This window comes from Haliotis rufescens, unplaced genomic scaffold, assembly GCF_023055435.1.
Source record: "Haliotis rufescens isolate VD_foot unplaced genomic scaffold, xgHalRufe1.0.p SCAF_58, whole genome shotgun sequence".
In the NCBI taxonomy this organism is placed as follows: Eukaryota; Metazoa; Mollusca; class Gastropoda; order Lepetellida; family Haliotidae; genus Haliotis; species Haliotis rufescens.
This window is the reverse complement of record NW_025964312.1, coordinates 830,129-849,738: the sequence shown is the minus strand read 5'-3', so window position 1 is coordinate 849,738 and position 19,610 is coordinate 830,129. Positions and strand designations below refer to the sequence as shown.

General features: G+C 38.3%; 2 protein-coding genes across 8 annotated transcripts; one reads left to right on the top strand and one right to left on the bottom strand.

Moving 5' to 3' along the window:
- Positions 1–682: 682 nt before the first annotated feature.
- On the top strand, positions 683–17,027 carry LOC124112816 (caspase-3-like). 5 transcript variants are annotated; one of them, XR_006857674.2, is made up of 11 exons: positions 685–1,018; positions 2,089–2,644; positions 4,044–4,099; positions 4,831–5,013; positions 5,598–5,817; positions 5,973–6,026; positions 6,180–6,266; positions 6,794–6,903; positions 7,136–7,263; positions 14,384–15,831; positions 16,248–17,027. XR_006857674.2 is itself a non-coding variant. In XM_046472973.2 (10 exons), exons 2-9 carry the CDS (start codon positions 2,101–2,103, stop codon positions 7,238–7,240), a joined length of 1,359 nt encoding a protein of 452 aa, XP_046328929.2. In that variant the 5' UTR covers positions 685–1,018; positions 2,089–2,100; the 3' UTR covers positions 7,241–7,263; positions 15,647–17,027. The 5 variants fall into 5 exon arrangements, 3 of the variants coding, with proteins under 3 accessions (XP_046328929.2, XP_046328928.2, XP_046328927.2); XM_046472973.2 differs by having other exon boundaries at positions 15,647–17,027; XM_046472972.2 differs by having other exon boundaries at positions 14,384–17,027.
- Positions 7,112–19,345, bottom strand: LOC124112818. Of its 3 annotated transcripts, none has more exons than XR_007218637.1 (5): positions 19,218–19,345; positions 17,136–17,195; positions 16,699–16,761; positions 16,229–16,291; positions 7,112–7,248 (listed from the first exon to the last, which is right to left on the bottom strand). XR_007218637.1 is itself a non-coding variant. In XM_046472975.2 (5 exons), the coding sequence occupies exons 2-5, from the start codon at positions 17,147–17,149 to the stop codon at positions 15,440–15,442; spliced, it is 768 nt and encodes a 255-aa protein (XP_046328931.1). In that variant the 5' UTR covers positions 17,150–17,195; positions 19,218–19,345; the 3' UTR covers positions 15,313–15,439. The 3 variants fall into 3 exon arrangements, 1 of the variants encoding a protein (XP_046328931.1); XR_007218638.1 differs by having other exon boundaries at positions 7,121–7,248; positions 16,218–16,291; XM_046472975.2 differs by lacking the exon at positions 7,112–7,248 and adding an exon at positions 15,313–16,067.
- Between the last annotated feature and the right edge of the window lie 265 nt (positions 19,346–19,610).

Sequence of the window (19,610 nt, the reverse complement as noted above, 5' to 3'; positions counted from 1 at the left end):
CCGTGGTCTAGCGGTAGAGCGTCCACCCGGACAGCAGCAAGTCCGGGGTTCGATCCCCGGCCGCGTCATACCAAAAGACGTGAAAAGATGGTACTTGATGGTACCCTGTCTGGCGCTCAGCGTAAAGGGGCTAAAACAAGGACTGGACGGCTCAGTATACTGTGTCTGCGTTGGGTATTTATGTTAAACTTCGGCATGATATCTCAGTGGGCTAGTAGCCCTTTAAATCGGCATCAGTCCGGAGTAGTACAAGCAGCCACACACACGCACGTGCATGAACGTCGCTATATAAGTGCTATTATATGGGGCGCGACGTGAAACACCTCACCTGTTTTACATTGGATTGCATCACAGAAGCTCCATCTTCACTCACTACGAGTGTGTTTATTATATATAAGAGGTTTGAGCGTATAATAAGGACCAGTTATTCGAACCTATAACGGATGGCAGAAACAAAAACTTGTTTCAGTCCTAGTGCTTTAGTTATATAGATGTGCCTATTTGTGCCACTCGGTTTCCTTGCTGTCCACACGATAAAACTGATAACCTCCCTTATGCTGGGGAGGTACATGTACATATGTTGTATCCGAAAACGTAGATTAACTGCATGTTTGTACATTTTGTTTCCTATTTAAAATAGCGAATATATAACGAGATTGTGGTTACAGATTACAGACTTATTGTGATCACTAGGCGTTAACGGGAGGTGGTATATGACTATATCATGGTTTGGCAAGAGCCTGTGTAAGTCTATGCCTCCTGCCTCATGGTTAGCAGTTAGAAGCCCCGTACCCGCAACATGAATTGATGTGAACAATTTTGCTGGAAATGAACAAAGACAGCGAGTCAGCTCACTGTCACGTCCCACTTGCACATGTGACGCTCAGTGCCATGCGCCTCCACCATGCATTAACGAGATGTACCGCTGCGTCGTTACACCGTGAAGGCTTGTCGATTGACCTACATATGACAGGCGCCCTGCACTCGAGAGGTTTGACTTCATTACGGATACAATAAGGTGAATATGTAGTACTATTATTTTATGGGAAGCACCTTCCACATTGTTATTACATTAATGTATAGATCCTCTTCTGGGAAGTAAACTTTAAGTTCAGATTTCTCCTCATAGTTAAGATTGTGATGTCGTGTTCGTAGTTCCACCCAGTAGTGTCAATTTGTAATTCTTAATACATGTTCGGTTGACCTGAAAGGTTATCCTGCCTAGGAGAGAGTTCAACCACAGACATCCATGTGACCTGTGATGGTAAATTTACTTTAATCCACACATCATAGCATTACACATCTATTTCTGTCCCGACTATGAAAATTAAAACGAAACAAGGAAGTATTTACAAGCGAGCCGGCAATAGCGCGTTTGCTGCCATGTCAACACAGGGTAGTACTGTACTTGATAGTTAATAGAATAATAGAGTTTAAGTACATATGTAAAGTGTACAGACATGTACATGTATAGAACCAGTGTAGTTCAGCTTTCTGAAATACACAATATCCAGCAATGTATGAGTTCAAAGGTTACCCATGAGTTATTTCCCTTGTCTATGTCTGTGAAATAAAATGAAGAAAGTGTAAACAGCAAATATTCGAGGAGTTTACACTGCTGTTAATGCGCGTGGCGTTGATAAAAAAAGTCTATGTTGATACAGACGTGTTTCCGGATTGTGAGCCAATTTTGTAAGCACATGCACATCTACATGCACCTGCATGACCTACCTACATCCCTATTGGGGGCGGTCGGGTAGCATAGAGGTTAATGCGTTCGCTCGTCACTCCGAAGACCCGGGTTCGATTCCCGACATGGGAACAATTTGTGAAGCCCATTTCTGATGTCCCCCGCCGTGATATTGCTGGAATTTTGCTAAAAGCGGCGTATAACCATACTCACTCACTCACTACATCCCTATCGCGGTGCATTCTCATAATATACTTCCATCATATCATTTACGCATAATAGACACATTTCATTCCTTGTGGAGCATTACATGGGAGTCTAATACATTGATATTCTTGGTATTTATACTGATATCAACCGTAACGTGGGTTTGCAAACACTTGTTGGTGTTTTTGCAGTGAAAGAAAAGGATGGAAGAGTTTGACTTCCCCCCAGTGCCATCATCTCCACCCAGCAGTCTAAATCTTCCACCTTCCGATGAGCCTGACTTAGAGTGGTGTTTGCGAAGAACGCATGATGTTGCTTTAATATATGCGGAGGACGACCAGGAGGAAGCTTTTAACATATTGACCGAAATGACTGAGGAAACAAACCTTGATGTCCGTCTGCAGACAGACGAGTGTTTTAGCGGAAGTCTTGTTGAGAAACCTGGGAGAATTGCCTCACAATGCTGGCTTGTGTTAGTAGTTCAAACACATAATACAACCAACGACATGGTAGCAAAATTCACTAAAGACGAACTAATTGTGAAAATTCGTATCACAGAGGCCAAGGATTATATTCGCCCCCTTTGCACTGAAAAAGGACTTCCTAACTTATCAGGTCTGGCATCTATTGAATCATTACTTTGGGATCCATCAGCCAAAACGAGAACGAAGAGAAAGATTGAGGACTTTATTATATGGCAAAAGGAACAAGATGTAACATGGCGCATCGAAAATTTGAAACTTGAAGGTAAAGTTCCACACAAATTGATGTCATATTTGTCCGAATAAAAACCTGCATTCTTCTATATCACTTCCATCAGGTTGCTCTTGACTTGAAACCTTTTAGTCCGAACCCCGCTACTGCCACAAAATCCTGGTTACACGATGGAAACATCAATTTATTGTCATGAGGACAGATACTCGAAACGGTGCCGTCCACATGTCTAATTATGTCTATCGGATACATCTACATCTACTTAGAAAAGGCAGCTATGCTTGTCGTAAGAGGTGACGAACGGGATCGGGTGGTCAGACTCGCTGACTTGTTTGATGCATGTCATCGCATCCAAATTGGGTGGATGGATGCTCATGAAGTCAATCACTGGGATATAGCTGGAATATTGCTGAGTGCGACGTTAAACAACAAACATCTACAAGGTATCAGTTTTTATAGGTCTCCCCAGGGCCCACTTACACGAAGTGATCTTAGCGCTAAGATGATTGTAACTCCCATACTTAGGCTTACTTACGATAGTCTTAGCGCTAAGATCGCTTCGTGCAAGTGGGCCCTGGTGGTTAATTGCAGGCTTTGTATAAATTCCTCAAAATACCAAAATGTCCATCGATGTTCTGTTTGTATGGACGTGACTTTGTGGCTGGTTAAACATATGCACAACGAATGAAGGGAATTTGATAATACTGGCTGGAAAACGCCTTAAAATCATTCCCGACAACACTCGCTACCAACAGGGTCTTTCGAAACTGGCATGTTAACTGTTGTTTTCTGTTATGATATTTTTGTGTCTTCCAAGTTCAACATGTGTTGTAAACATGATTTCACGATTTTCAATGATCCCTTCACATAATTCGCACCACTATATTGCCCCATTTTATGCCCAATGTAATCTGTTTCGGTAGAAAATCGAGACTGATTATTCACACATTATATTGCAGTAACATAATAAAACACATACGCTTGCAACCTAGGTACAGTACCTCTTGGTTGTTTGAGTCGATAGAGACCATTTTGTCATTGCGACAGAATGGAGAAAATGAAACTTGTATAGTACAGGATTTACTACATGAGTATGTTTCACGAAAATAGATTTGATTCTTTTCAGTGCAAGGGAACATTATATTGATTGACTGATGGAACAAAAATATACTTGAAAAGTATTTTGAAATGAACTTTACTTTCTAAAAGAAAACTAAACACCATTCACGAGTGTATATTTTCCAGATTGGAAAGGGATACCTTGTAAACTCTAATATTCGAAGTGATTCGCAATTTCTACCTCTTATTTCTTTTGAGTATTGTGGCGTCTAATTTTATCTTATAAATAAGACAATATTAGTGGAAGAACAAATATTTCATTTTCGGAAATATTATATTAATATTAACTGTTATATTGGCTACTTGATTGCAGCTCCGGTGAAACTCTGTGACCCGAATGACGGGAAAACCAAACGCCTCTTTTCCGATGTAAGTACTTTTGACCTGTTACTGTTACTCGGTCCTGTCGAGCTTCTTGTTTACACTATAAAGGCATGATTATTTATCGTGATGTAATAATCCATGATCGCCCAGATAAGTCAAGATAGATATATACAACAATCCATGTGATAGTGTTTTTGGTTTAACGTCGCTTTCAACAGTATTTCGGTTTCTGCGTTTAACTTTCATTTGGAGTGAGTGAGTGAGTGAGTTGGGTTTAACGCCGCTTTTAACAGTATTACAGTTATATCGCGGCGTGTCAGCTTAATGTGGGAGGAAAGCCCGAAGTGATGCAGGTCTCGGACGTTTACCACTTCGGTGAAACCCACGAGCACGGGTATGGTGCTGACAAACCTAGAAACATAATCGAGGCGAACCGGGATTCGAACTCAGAATCATAGGTTTCTGGCGTGCCCAAGGGACACAACTCTGCACAGCGAATCGCGGCGCCTTAGACGACTGGGCCACCCGAGCCCCCACTTTCATTTGGAAGGGAATCTAAACAGGTGCAGGACTCAGACGTTTACCAATATGGTGAAACCCATGAGCACGGGTAATATGACCCATACTGCATATACAGGAATGTATATATACAAATAACTTTAGGACAAGTCAACCCGGAATGCGACGACCTATACGACTTAACCACATTTCTTTTGCCCTTACAAAATCTTTAAACATAATGGAAACACATAATGGTTGCTTCTTCATGTTGTTAGTTACAGGTTTATGACATGAGTGGCGATAAAAAAGGGCTCCTGTTCATCATTAACAACTACGAATTTACAGATTCAAAAAAATATCCCAGCAGAGATAGCAGTTGTAAAGACGCAGAGTCTCTGAAAACATTGTTTGAGAAGTTTGGATTTAAAGTTGAAACGGAGAACAATCTGACAGCTCAGGTACTGCTTTGAGTTCATAGTTTTATTGAGAGATGGATACATAATTTATTGTGTTCATATACATTTATTGCGTTCATGTATCACCGGTCATAAATCTCACATGTGCATAGTGAAAAACAGAAACACGGTAATTTATAAGTACTGTTAACACTACGATATACGAGCCTTCTGTTTCAACATTTAAAACCAATGAAGAAGCCATTTCCTAACGGTAACATTGACACGTGGTACTCTTTTAGGTTTATCACATTCATGCCTGACCTTAAGCAACATTAAATAGAGATGTATAGAATGAACTGTTAATTAGGCCATTTCAAACGTTCTCGCGAAGCCTTCCCCTTCACAAGTTGAGTTTGATAATGAAATGTTGAAAATCAGAACAGACATTTGGTAAACCTTACATTGCAGGTCAACGACTAGCTCATAGTTTGACCATGTTTTTGAATTCAGCCTTTAAGTATATAATTTGATTACACATTCATTTGGTATCTTAAACTTTGAATTTTTTTTTCTTTCTAGTTGATGAACTGTTTGTTGTGCACAGTTTGTGACAAAGTCATGTTAATAGTGCTTCCTCTTTTCAGGGCATAATGGACACATTTGTGCAACAAGTCGAAGCATTTGAACAGAGTGGCTATCGCTGCTTCGCTACTGTCATTTTATCACATGGCATAAAAGGTGGCGTAGTCGGCACAGATGGCGACTCTGTGTCTATAGAAAAAATCAAGAATATATTTTTGGATGAACACTTGATACTTCACAAGGACAAACCGAAGCTGTTCTTTATTCAAGCTTGTCAGGAAGGCATGTGAGATACAAATATATCATTGTGAATCCTTTATTGCAACAACGCATTAATAATAACCCCTCCATACAATCAAGATAACTAGTCATGTTGGACACCTGAAAACAATGGATCGGTTGAAAAATAAGAAAACACTAATTTCTTTCTTTCTCAGGTCCGACTTCGCCCGATGTGACGCCTGACAAACCAGGCAAATTATCTCAGGAAGGCGAGTGAGCTACACATCTATAATTGTGAATCCCTAATTGCAACAATGTATGATATTAACCCTTCTATACAATAAAGATAATTTGGCATAATGGACATCTGAAGATAAAGGAAGCGTTGAAATATATGAAAACAGTAATTTTCTTTTTCTCAGGTCCGGCTTTGCACGCGGTGACTACTGGCAAACAATCCAAATTACACCCAGGAGCGCACTTTTACTGGACCTCAGCAACCGTGCCTGGTATATCCAATCATAGCTACCCATGATTGTGTAATTTTATATGAAGGAGTGCCTGGAGGTGTTTGGTTTACGCCATGTTCACATAGTACACTTGGTTCCTCCTGTGAACACTTCAGCATTGACAAGTACTATAAATTCATCCTCTCATTTCAAATATCCAAAAGTCCTCCCTGCCACTGATATTATGTACCATTATCAAGTTTTTGTACCATTGCTGTCTGGACGTGGCGTTTCACCCTCTTACTCATATTCATATTCTCACGTAAATATTAAGAATGCTACACTTGATAATTTCTGAGGCCTCTCAGAAATATATCAACGGTACCTGCAGAGCAGGACGTGCTTACCCTTTCCGGGACACCTGGTGTCTTTACTGATTTTCAATGTTCATATATAAGAGCAATATTTGGTTATGATTTGTATCACGTAAATATAGTATCACGAACGTGTGACTGTCACGCCTGCACATGTACATCTTAGTCAGTATACACACACAGAAAGATGCAACTATCACGTTTCTGTTATAGGTTACGGGGCACTGAGGGATGAAGAAGATGGATCGTATTTCATTTCAAGTCTTGTGAATGTATTCACAAAGTATGCCCATCAATACGATTTGGACAACATGATGTCTAAAGTGAGTCCGACTTTTAAATATATGAGTCCTGCATCCTGCTTGGGGTGGATCGTCATGATCAACACTTTGTGTTCGGCGAAATCTGTTCCTCAAATAACAATTAGTAATTTCGCCACAAACGATGACTGAGGAGGTGTGAGGTTTATACACTTAGGTCGGATATATTCAAGAAGGGATTGTATGGCAGATGTCAAAGAAAAATATAATGTAACAGGATAATGTGCCTTTGTAGGTTGCATTCGACGTTGAGCGCCTGACATCAAGGGATCACAGTCCTCAGATCATCGAGAGAAAATCAACCTTACTAAAGCAGCTGTTCTTCTTTCCAGGGATTTAGGGACATATCTGAAATCAAGAAATGTAGGTAATTGAACATTAGGACATAAAGCTTTACTTTTCATGAATTTAACCACACATATTAAGATTGTCATTTGATACAGGCGATCTTTTATTTAAGATAAGCCCATAATCAGCAATAATAGCGAAAAAAGGGAAATGTGTTGAAAGCAGAAAAATCATCAATTTCATATATTGACTTCAAATCAATTGTGACTATATGGGGATCGGGAGCCCGGTCTTCTGGGTGACGAGGTAAAGCTTTAACCAATCTGTTCTACTAGGAAGTGTCTTGTCATTTGATATCACATATGTCAACAAGCGTTGACAACAGAAGCAAGCTCTCAGGGTTGCCAACGTAGTTTAAATGCTTCATTCTTTGAGAGTTGCGGTATTTGATATCCAATTCGACTTTTCGACAATTGGGTCAAATGGGACCAACCATTTGATATTCTGGAGGAGGCCTAGGATTGTGTGTGGAGAGAAGATATTGTTTCAGGAACAGCTGCAAAAATAGGTATTTTTTAACTGAGAGGCTAAATTAATTTTGGAAAAAGAACCACATGGAAAAAAATATTTTCTGTGACTGACTGTATTATTTTAAACATTCCAAAGCACACCTATTTATTTCAAGCCTTTTCTGAGACAATATTTAAAACATGCAGGAAACACAACTATCAAATGGTCGGTCTCTTAGTGTATTATTGTCCATTATCATTCCGAGTACATACTTTTGAAATCAATTATTATATTTCAAGAGTTCATCAGTTGACGCATACTGTCATTTCTTAGTGAAGCGTCGAGTTTTTCAAGCGTAAAATAGACGGAAATTTCGTATTTCTGGCGTGCCTTGCTATAGTATCCGTCGTGCGCAGTGCAGCGAGATTTGCTGATAGGTCAGTTTTAGGATATGTAACATGTTAATGGAATTCAGACACGCGCCAAGAAGTCAAATCAAACAATGTTAGCAAGCTTATTGAGACAGCATATCCCTCCGCTATGCACAGTTACCTCTATGAGATAATGGGTAGTGTTTTATTTTGTAACAGTAACTAACTTTTCAATGTGCAATTTGCAAGATATCCGTTTTTTTCCATAGGACGAGAGGTCGGTCACATGACGTTTTTCACGTGACTGTATTCTTGAACTTAGCGTCTTAGCATTCTCTGGGATAAGTCAGAAAGTTTGATTTGCATGCCCGTTCAAGGATACACTTGTTACAACTCATCCCTGGAGAACAAGAAAAAACACCCAAAAAACAAAAATCCAAACTATCGTGGTGACAATCTACAGCAATCAATGAATTTACCTCAGTATATATTTGACACATATTTCTATGTTCGGCCAATTGATCAGTGATAACAAAGACTTGAAAAAGCCACAGGTTAATTAACAACTATCGAATATCCCCCATCACGTTTATCGTGTCAGCCATTTAGACGTCTTGTACTTGATGTAAATGTATTACGACGCTGTCATTGACTTACTGACGTAGTTCTTATCAGACCTTCTCATCTAATGAGGATATTTTTTGGAATACATTTCTTGTAAACAAACTAAAACAGATGTTCCTCGCTTTTGGAGGGAACTATTTTATTCCGGGATGGCCTATTAAAGCTAGTAGTAAGTCAAGGACCATGCGTGTATATGATCCGTTATTGTATGTATTGTTTTGGCGTTAATAAAATGTACGTGTTTAAAAAATACGGTTTTGGGCGTTAATAAAATACATCGACGCAAATATATTCTAATCAAATCAATTGGATAATTAAATATGCTTTCTTTTACATATCACATAACATCACTACCCAAAATTTGGACAGTTGCAGTAACACACTATGGTGATCGCATTAAACACCACTTTGAACAGTATTTCAGTTAAATCACGCTGTATCACACTGATATGGGATAAAATTCCGAAGTGGTTCAGGCCATTCAACGGGTGTTCGCGAAAAGTTGAGCGTATCCTGCCACAAAGGTGGCACCCGTCACAAACACGTGCAAGAATAAGTCAATTGTTCACCCGAACAGAGCACGGAAACACACAATGATGCCCGTCCTCACTATTGCGGAGCATGTAAACGATATTGTCCGTCAAAAACACGGACGAGTATAAACAAAATGTTCCTACAGGTAATACATATCATAATTTGACAAAATGTATTGACTCAGAGCATTATTGTTAATCACAGCGTATAGACTCTGCATGCAGTTGAACTGTTCAGCCATTCCATTATTGATAATCCTTCTTGAAGAGTTATAAAATCAGAAGCTGCAATAGCACATTTCTACACTTTATCTTTCAATTGGCATGTTAGACTTCTATTTCGTAACTCAGTTTTATTTGCACGGATCACTATGGGATCTTGGAAGGGACATTGTCGCGTTGTCGTATTGTCCCATTGTCGCATTGACGCCCTTACCAAAAAAAGCAAAACTTGTCAAAATTAACCAAAGCTCGCACAACGCCACATTTTGGCCATTTGTCGCATTGTCGCTCTTTGAATAATCTGTGTTTAATAAATAGTTTTTGTTTGATTGTTTGTTGTTAAACGCCGCACTCAGCACTATTCCAGCTATATGACGGTGGTTTGTAAATAATCCAGTCTGGGCCAGACAATCCAGTTATTGACATCAAGAGCATCGATCTACGCAATTGGGATACGATGACATTCATCAGCCGAGTCAGCGAGCCTGACCACCCGATCATGTTAGTCGCCTTCGTACAAGCATGGGTTGTTGAAGGCCTATTCTAACCCGGATAATTTTCACGGAAAATCTTTTTCAATTGAATTCTGTATATGCCCCTGATAAGTGTGTATAAGTAGATGGATAATACATCTATCTATACACGCCAACTAAATGGGTTAGACTGCATGCATATGGTTCAATGATGAGCTCTTTTACAAGTCAATATTTCAAGACATGTATTTGCTACTCATAGTAACTCCACAAAAGCTACACAATGGCGACAAAACGGTACCAGCATCATAGATACCAATAGTACAATTTCGAACATGAGATACATATAATTACTTTAAAGTTAAAACATGTATCTAAATAGTAAATTAGAAGGATTAAAATTATACACTTCCGACATTTTTCGTATTTTGTTTTCGTTTTGAGAGAGTTGTAGTGACAGTAGTGACTGGTATCTGAAGGGTGCAAACAGGTGTCGAGTCGCTGTCTCAAATTTCGTAGCTCTAAAGGTCACGGCGGCGAAACAGACCGTGAGGTAGTTTGCTTCACAGTCCCTGAACCATATTATTTTCCCTTCCGCCCAGGCCTTACTGCAATGCAATAGCCCCAAATGAAACAAGCATAGATGTTCAACAAGTTCCGGCTGAAATTCTAATCCCACTGGGACTCCTTTTAAATTTTAATATAGTTTCTCGTTTACATCCAACTGATATATTTTCAGAGACTAACCGTAAAGTACAACTATCCAAAAGATCCCATGCCTGTCTATATTTCTACAGACAGACTCTCCATATGCATGTTCCTATCGATATATATCAAACGTTAAATATTACAACACTGGTAAATAAGTTAAATGCGCATGTCAGCGTCGATCCTACAATATCCTTTAGCACAAATTACATATATACTGATGAATTAACGTAGTAATTCTACGCAAATATGTCCAGATGTATGCATCAGTTTCATCTCGTGATCTTTATTCGTGCTTTTAGCTCTCTTTCTATAGGAAATTATGGGATGTTACATCACACTAGAAAGCCGGCATTTCTTCTGTATGTATTTATATATGTAAATATCGTTTAAATGTCAACACTGATGCAGTGAACGTACCACAGACGTGATGCTTGAATAACATCTCTGAATTAAACATATTTTACAGAAAAAAACCAGTTGTAAAACAATAGTTATAAAATATAATAAAAAGACGCCAAGAGACTTTCTTCATTTTGCCAAATATTGGGTTGTATATTTTTCGAGGTCTGTATGACAGACAAACCTGATGTTTTTAGGTATAAAGATAAGTAAGTTTAGCTGTTGCATATAAATTCAAATATGTTTGTGATTAACCCAACCTTGAAAAATATTCTAAGATGAGTGGTCACTTTTTATGTCATGATTTCAAATTAAAATGATAGCACAGCAGGAAAGCATGACACTTTAATATACTTATCTTGTTAACCCAATAGTTTTTTTTAAAGAAAGAGCAACATGTATATCGAGAGTATACGTTTGTTGCGTGACTTATCACAAATTAGTTTCAATAATGACAATAATATCATAATAATATCATCATTATTTATGTTAATTATCCTCAACTGAAGTAGTCCTCCACACTGTACATTCAAAGAAGACATCCATGAGCATATTAACTACATGTATGTGACATACATTAATGGAAATTAGATGAACAATTGAAATTAGCAAATGATATTATTCGGCCGAACGTCTATAAGCCAATACTGCATTATTGAATTGTGAGCCTACGGTGATTTGTGCAAGGCTACTCTCATACATGTCATGACGCATTTTAGGTCAGGGTTCTATACTCGCATTGATGTGCTGACGTATTATTGCGTTAATTTTAATATTTACAGTATTCATGACGAACATTTCACGTCGGACCAACCGAGGGAATTATGACTATCGTCTTGCTAATTATGTTTGATATTCATGCTAGCTCAAACGATCTATTGATTTGATTAATTGTTGGGGTATCCACAAAATAAGTAGGATCCGGATTTTTTCCCGTTTTTGTTGTTCTGTGTTTAACGCCGCACGCAGCATTATTAAGCTATATGGCGGTTGTCTGTAAATAATCGAGTCTGGACCAGACAATCCAGTGATTGATATCACGAGCATCGATCCACGAAATTGAGATACAATGACATGCATCAACCAAGTCAGCAAGCCCGACCACCCGAGACCTATTCTAACCCGGCTCTTCACAGGATTCAACTGATATTAAGATGAAATAAAACTGAATTATATTTGCTGTTTACATTTTTGCCAAATTGTTTCAAAATGTTTGGCCACAGCAAGGCTACATATTCACAACATATTGTGCTGGGCACAGTATAACCGAGGGAGGGCCGTATTCCTCCTTGTGGGTCACCTGCTTGGCAATATGGGACGGGAAACTGCAGGGGGTGAGGGCAGTTAAGTTGATGGTACAGACAGATAAGCGAGATCATTTTAGAAATGTGAAACCTCATTCCAAAAAGGAAGAGGCGAAAGCTGAAACTTGGTGAGATTTACAGAACAAAGGCAGTTATTTCTAGTTTCTTACTGACTCTCGAGGATACATGTAATAAAACAATAAAAAGTGTGTGTGTGTGTGTGTGTGTGTGTGTGTGTGTGTGTGTGTGTGGAGAAAAAGAAGAAGAAGAATTGTACAGCATAAAAAATGGCTACGTAGTTCGGGTGGATATGCCGAATGCCCGGCCAGTATGACCTTTGAGACACGTTAAGAAGTGATACACATAAGGAAGAAAATATATGGATGTCAACGTCTTTATTATGAGGAACACATCGTTTCGGAGTATATACTTACTCCTTCATCAGGTGAATAAATGCAATGAGACAAAGAACACAGGGATCATCTTCAATTTAAAAGGAATTACTTGTTTCTTTGAAAACGATACAGTTTTAGAGGCAGCGTCAAACTCCGGCCAGTAATCTAACACGCGAGAACTGACCAATGAAATTTGAGAAGTAGAAATACCGGTAGACGCTGTTGCTTGATTGACAAAGTCAATGTCAATCAAGAAAGGGAGGAGCTTGATAATATCGTTCTCAACCTGTAAATTCAGTTGTCAAATAACGACGTTATTTGGACGGAAAAACGATGGTTTGAAAGCGTCCAAATGACGTCGTTTTTCAGTCCAGTGACCACAAACGACGTTTCGTGTTTGCAGTGTTTTAAGATCAAACATTAATTAATTGATGATAAAGTTCTTTTTATGAAATCCGTAGAAAGGACAAAGAATTTCAAGTTGATTTCAGCCTTTTTTCACAACGTACATGTATGGAAATGGCACAGGTTACATGTATTTCTGATAATTGAAATCATTCAACAAAGTTTCGTATTCAACAAGTGTTCATTTCTTATTGATTAATTCAAATCCCGACGCAATGAATGCATGTTTCTAGACGAATTTAGATACGTTTGCTAAAATGGTTTCAAATACGGTTCTTACCCTCCACTACAGTTGTTTTTGTATCTCTGACATAACCCATATGGTGGGCATCATCCTATCCAGTAGGTAAAGAACTAGCGTTATCTCTCACGCCGCCGTCTGGCAGGTAAGGGACGGTTGCGACATTTCCCTTTTCAAGATGGTTATTCATGCACGTCATATTTAGTCATGAAGTACTTTTACTTCAACACCGTTTACGGACCAGTCATTTGTCAGCGTGGACAATGTTTTTTCATGATTAGGGTTGAAGTTAGATACTGGAGTTAAATTATTCCAAATGTTGTTTTCTTCAGACTTTTCTCTCAGGTTTAATTGCTCAATACTAAGAGCCTTTCGTATGCTATCTTCAATTAGCTTAGCGGGTAATTTTGATGCAGCAGGAAACTCTAATGTCGTGGTATACCATCAAATGGATATTACACTGAATGTAGTTTTTGCCAAGGCTTGTGACGTCTCAAATGAACAGATGTCGCAGTTAATGGAATGTAAACAAGTGCATGTGTACATATAAATCTATCAACCAACATGGCTCTACAAATAAGAACATCAGTTAATATAACACAGTTCTGTTCTCCGTATACACTGTGGTGTGGAACCAACAATTTACATTTATCCACGTTTTATAAACAAAAGCGTATTCCCAAAATTACTTTAAATACTCGGTATTATATTAATCACGTACCCATATCCTGACACGCATTCTGAGTGGCCTGCGCCGTTTAGACGCTTCGGCATGCCTTCGAGAAGGGGACGAGCCTTGTTATAGGGTACGGAAACATGCATGTGGTGCCGAATGATATATTCGTCTGATACGTAATGTTCAAGAATATTTCATTTATATAACAAGGTGCATGTCCATGTGAGTGAGGCTGCTTGTACTACTCCAATATCATTGACAACCCAACTGATATACCATGCCACAGTTTAACTTGGATAGCCCACACAGACACATTTTACTGACTCTATAGCTCGCCAGTCCCTGCCTCATCTCCTTAATGCCGAGCGCCAGGCAGGGTAAGAGAACCGTCTTCTGATATGACGCAGTCCGGGATTGAACAGCTGTCAGGGAAGATGTTCTATCCACTTCAACACGGATGGAGTTTGTTGCACATGTGACACCCGTATTACCGGTATAGTATAAGTAAACACTTGCCTTGGGGTAGGATGTGATATGCTTATGATGAATTCAGAATTGAACATTGGAATCTGCTTTCAGCAGAGACTTCTTATGCTCATTGAAATGGTCCTGTCGCTTTTATATACGAACGTCAGTATATCAGCTCAACGACCTATATATTTAGAAAACATCTGGCATCATCACTATTTGATGGCGCTTCAGGAACACATGTTCGTGATATAGTCGGAATCGTACAATCGACTCTGTAATTGGCAGAGATTTCTTATAAATAAAGCGTTTGTCGCTTTTATTTACATTTTCGTTACTACATACATAAGTCACGGGAATTATTTATACTTACACCTCTTATACATCTATCTAATCTAATACCATTTATTCTGTAAATATATTGTCATGTTCTTCATAAAGGCTGGATAGATTTCACGACGCGCAGTCATTTTGTTTACAAGGATATTAAAGTTGACATCAAATTCCAGACAAATCAAAAGATCAGGAGAGAGTTCTTAGATTTCAGAAAATATTTAGTGTTGTCAGCGCACGACATGTAAGTAGTAATGCTTAATTTAAAGATTGATGGAATATATGGTCAAAGTGTAATGGATGCTACCGGAGGGGCAGGATACGATCACCCTTTTGCGAACACCCCTTATTTGATAGTGATTCATCAAGACATGCTAATGATTCGGTTGAAATCGTACAATGGACTCTGCTTTTAGTGGAGATTTCGTAAAATTGTGGAACTGTTTTTTGTCGCGTTTATTTACGAAGGTCAGTTTATAAGCTCAGCGACTTATGTAGGGTTACCTTACATATTCTTAAATACGTAAGTCTGTACACGGTTTAGTGAACCATTTTTACTTTTGTAGCCTTTATCAATCCATCAAACTTAATACAAACACTTATTTATTCGTATTACATGTATATCATTTACGTTTTCATCTCTATCATATATGGTCATAACTTTTTCATACTCCTTGTAGATCTTTTCATCTGGACGAGCTTTGATACATATTTCTTCTCTTTTTTCAATACATTCATTAATGAAGATCTTGTATTCAGCAGATGAAATTTTGCCTTCAATTGCTGTTGCCAGGAAAGCACGGATCTTAAGCTCTAAGGCTTGCCACCCTGCGGCTGCCACGTTGTAACGCATGCTTCTGTCTTCGTAATATGACTTCAGAACTTCACTGGATACCAGAAACACAATGCAACTCGCCAGGATACCTGCAATAACCTGTGCGACAATTGGAGCCTGCTTTATCGATGACACGATTTCTGGTAAATTTTCCTCTACTATTTTCGACAGATATTTGTGTGTCATGATCCCAACAACAGCAACGACCATCACTTTAATAACTGCAAATAATATATATAAGCATTCATTTGTACTTGAAGTTTTGTAGCACAAGATGGCTGCTCTGCGGCTTCTGACTTCAATTTCTCTTAAAAGCCTAATGCTTTCTCTGATAGCTGTTGCTTCATCTTTACATTGATCTAAATATGGTTTACTTGGTCTGAAACAAAATAAGAAATAGCAGCACTTTGTTATCTGCATCAATATAATAAAACTATGAATACTTTGCTTTGCTGAAAGGCATTGTCCACATTTCCCCGGAGTGAAAGAGCATTATTGTACTGAATGGTTGTTGCGTTTCTTGTCATACCTTGTCCTCACCTCAGCATTTTTCTTGTAGCTTCATCTGTTGTGGAAGATTGACCATGATTACTTTTACCGGGTCTGAAACAGAAGCCACATAACCCAAAATGTTGTTATCTGTATTAGTGTCAAAAACTTATTACAGAGTAAAGTGCAATTTGTATTTGAAGTTTTGTAGCACATCAGTGCTGCTCTGCGGCTTCTGACTTCAATATTTCTTAAAATCATAATGCCTCTTTTCTAATAGCTGCTGATTCATCTTTACATTGACCGAAATATGCATCACCTGACCTGAAAAGAATTCAAATGCAGCAAAATATTGTTATCTGTATTAGAATCAAGAAACTATTACATGAGTTATGTGTAATTTTAATGTTAAAGATAAATGCCTGCGTAAAAATCATAAGTCATAAACCACATTTTCACAGTGGGGACGAGCATTGCTGTCCTGTATGAATATAGAGTTTCCAGTAACGCATTGTCCTCACCTAATGGTTTCGCTCATCCCTGTTGCTTCATCTTTGCATTGTCTGTGACCGGTATTACCGGATCTGAAGGGAAATCAAATGTATTAAATTATTCTTAGGAACGTGTAATGTTGCCATCATTATTGAATTAATTATATCTTGTATACTGTTTCCTTGTTTTCGTTGCGGCATATTGCATAAAAGTCTGGGATGGTGACAATGACGTGAGACCACTTTTGCTCTATCCTGAACCAGAGTGTTACTTTGTTTTGTGTACAGAAATATATATATGTCATTTATATGTTATGTCGCATTGAATGAGGTGTGTCATTAAATGCTAATTTAAGTTATGTTATGTTTCCAGTGTGTTCCTTCGTATATTTTTCTCTGTGTGACTAGTATCAGTACGATATTATTCATAACAATTATGTATGAGGTAACCTTATCAGATTTCTTACCGTGTTCTTGGCATGTGGTTTTTCTCCTTGATCTATGACTTCACTATCAAGGTGACAGTCCTGCAAACATTAACATGTTCACATCAACGAAAATGTATGAATGGCACGTACATGTATGAACATACTGGCAAGAGGCAACCGGTAGTGTAGCTGTTTGCATGTAAACTGACGCCAGACATTCACAATGGCATTAAATGAAAGCCAAGGTGCATTTTTGTGTATATGAACACGTGACCCATCTGTTTGATAATTAGATCTATTTATAACGAGTAAGATTGACAAAACATATTCACAATATTGTATGACAAGAGGGATGACTTTAATCTGCCAATATACAACTTTATGTAGAACAATATTCCAGCAGCCCGATTCTTTTATGTCTACATTTCACAACTTTTGAGGTACAATAGGACATTTCTCATGGACCCGCACCTGAGCACATCCCTATGTTGGGCGTAGTTGTATTGCGTTTGGTATGCATTCAGTGCCGATTGAACACGTCAACGCCTCGATTATCTGCCGAAACAGATTCCAAACGTTAAATAGAAAATCATATTTGAAAATCATATGAATGGATCACTAACAGTCAATTTGTTTTTAAAGATACATACAGAAAATTCAATCTGGAACTATTGTGAGCTGTAGCTACTAGAGACAATCACACAGGGTCAAAGACTGCAGACGTGGGTCCACAAATCACTGAAAATCCGAGTAATCTACCCATGGTACATTTCATGCATTCAGCATGCAAATAGTGTCATAAAACTTACTACAGTTTAAAAGCAAACAGAGTATCATTAATTGTATCAACACCTAAGAACGATATGCCATTACCAATGTATGAACGTTTCATATAAAGCAGTATAATAGTGCATGATAAAACTTAATAAAGTGATCAAATAGGTTCAACATATTCAATGAAGGCCTCATCTAAAGATGTTCAAAACCTGCTCCGACAAGAAGAAACTATTGCCATATTTGACAAAAGAGAGAATGCTTCTAGATCTTTGCCAGGAAGATCTGAACCAGTATGATTTGACGGATGAGGATGAGAAGTATAGAATCATGGGCATCATCAAAGACTTCAAAAAAGGAACACTAAAATTGAATGGAATTCGTCAGGAACAGGTTCAAAGCAAGCATCAGGTGCTCCTTATGCATAGTAAAGTATCATTTCTAAGATGCATTATTTTGATACACTGTTGCAAAGTCAGTTCAAGACATACAGATATATACCCTACACTGTACAAGAAATAAGCTAGGTCTTCGTTGACTTGATTCCAAAATATTATTAGTTAGAAACATGATATGTAGTCAATACATGATCGCAACAACATTAAATAATCTCTCCATGACACGCTGTATTTGCCTAAAAGCCAATGTATATAAATGGCTTCCACAGTATAGGTCTTTAAGAAAACTCATATTTCACTCCCCAAAGGAGCTCGAGAAACAATGTTTTACATTTGCACTTCATCTAACAAAATAGATAAGTGTGGCCATATTTGCCTGCACAACCAAAATATTGCATTTGTGAAATGTCTGTACAAACGTGCGTATAACCGTGTGATATAATTTACAAACATACTCATAACCCATGTAGATTAAAAAACACCAGCCTTACGTACAATGAAATGTGAGAACAATATACGATAGGCAGTCAATAGGTCGTTCAATTTATTATTGATAATAAGAGCTCATATAGATCTAATGAATGAAATATACGTATAGGGGTTAGTCAAACTATCCCAGATGAAAATTACAACAGCTTGCAAACAACTATGAACGCACAATGACCTATGCCTTTACAACATTAGACAAAACACAGTGAAGTCAACGAGCCTGGCCAACCGATGGGTTATCCACAGACCGGATGCTGGCAATCTAGAATTTCCCATAATTCCCTAGGAATAATGGTAAATGAGCAAGCATGTGTATTATTCGAGTCAGTGGAACACGTTGTTTTTTTAATATTTCGCATCCTGTTAACAGACATTTAAAAGCTTACAGTATGCCTTGATACAGATTAAAAAAAAAAAACAATGAAGAAAGTGTTTTTAACGTGTAAGAGTTCTGCTTTACCTGTTAGCATTCATCGTATCCTGCCCGCCGATCCATTCGCACATGATGCAGATCGATGTCTCGGTTCAATGTAATAGCTGTATGCACACATCCAGAAATGTGACGACGAATACTGGCATTTGCCAAATGTGCATGTAACATGGGAGAGAAAATTTATTGATCGACTCCACTGACAAATACATGTAACCATGGCTACGGCAAACGATTTCTCCTGGTTTAAGATTGCTCATGTGTGCAGACTATGTCATACCGACCTGGTGACTTTGTTATCACACAATTCACCCACAACCTTTTTTTCACATACATTGTGCTATATGTATGACGACGAACCATTCGATCATCAGTAACATGTCGGGGCCTTGCTGAGGTTGGTGGCTTGATATAACGGTTATT

Excerpts from the sequence above, each read along its gene's own strand:
- LOC124112816 (XM_046472973.2), top strand. The coding sequence starts at position 2,101 with ATGGAAGAGTTTGACTTCCCCCCAGTGCCATCATCTCCACCCAGCAGT. Across the intron at positions 5,818-5,972 it reads TATTCAAGCTTGTCAGGAAG|GTCCGACTTCGCCCGATGTG; the intron begins GCATGTGAGATA and ends TTTCTTTCTCAG. Across the intron at positions 6,904-7,135 it reads TGGACAACATGATGTCTAAA|GTTGCATTCGACGTTGAGCG; the intron begins GTGAGTCCGACT and ends GTGCCTTTGTAG.
- LOC124112818 (XM_046472975.2), bottom strand. Across the intron at positions 16,292-16,698 it reads GGGATGAGCGAAACCATTAG|ACCCGGTAAAAGTAATCATG; the intron begins GTGAGGACAATG and ends CTTCTGTTTCAG. Across the intron at positions 16,068-16,228 it reads GCTACAAGAAAAATGCTGAG|ACCAAGTAAACCATATTTAG; the intron begins GTGAGGACAAGG and ends ATTTTGTTTCAG.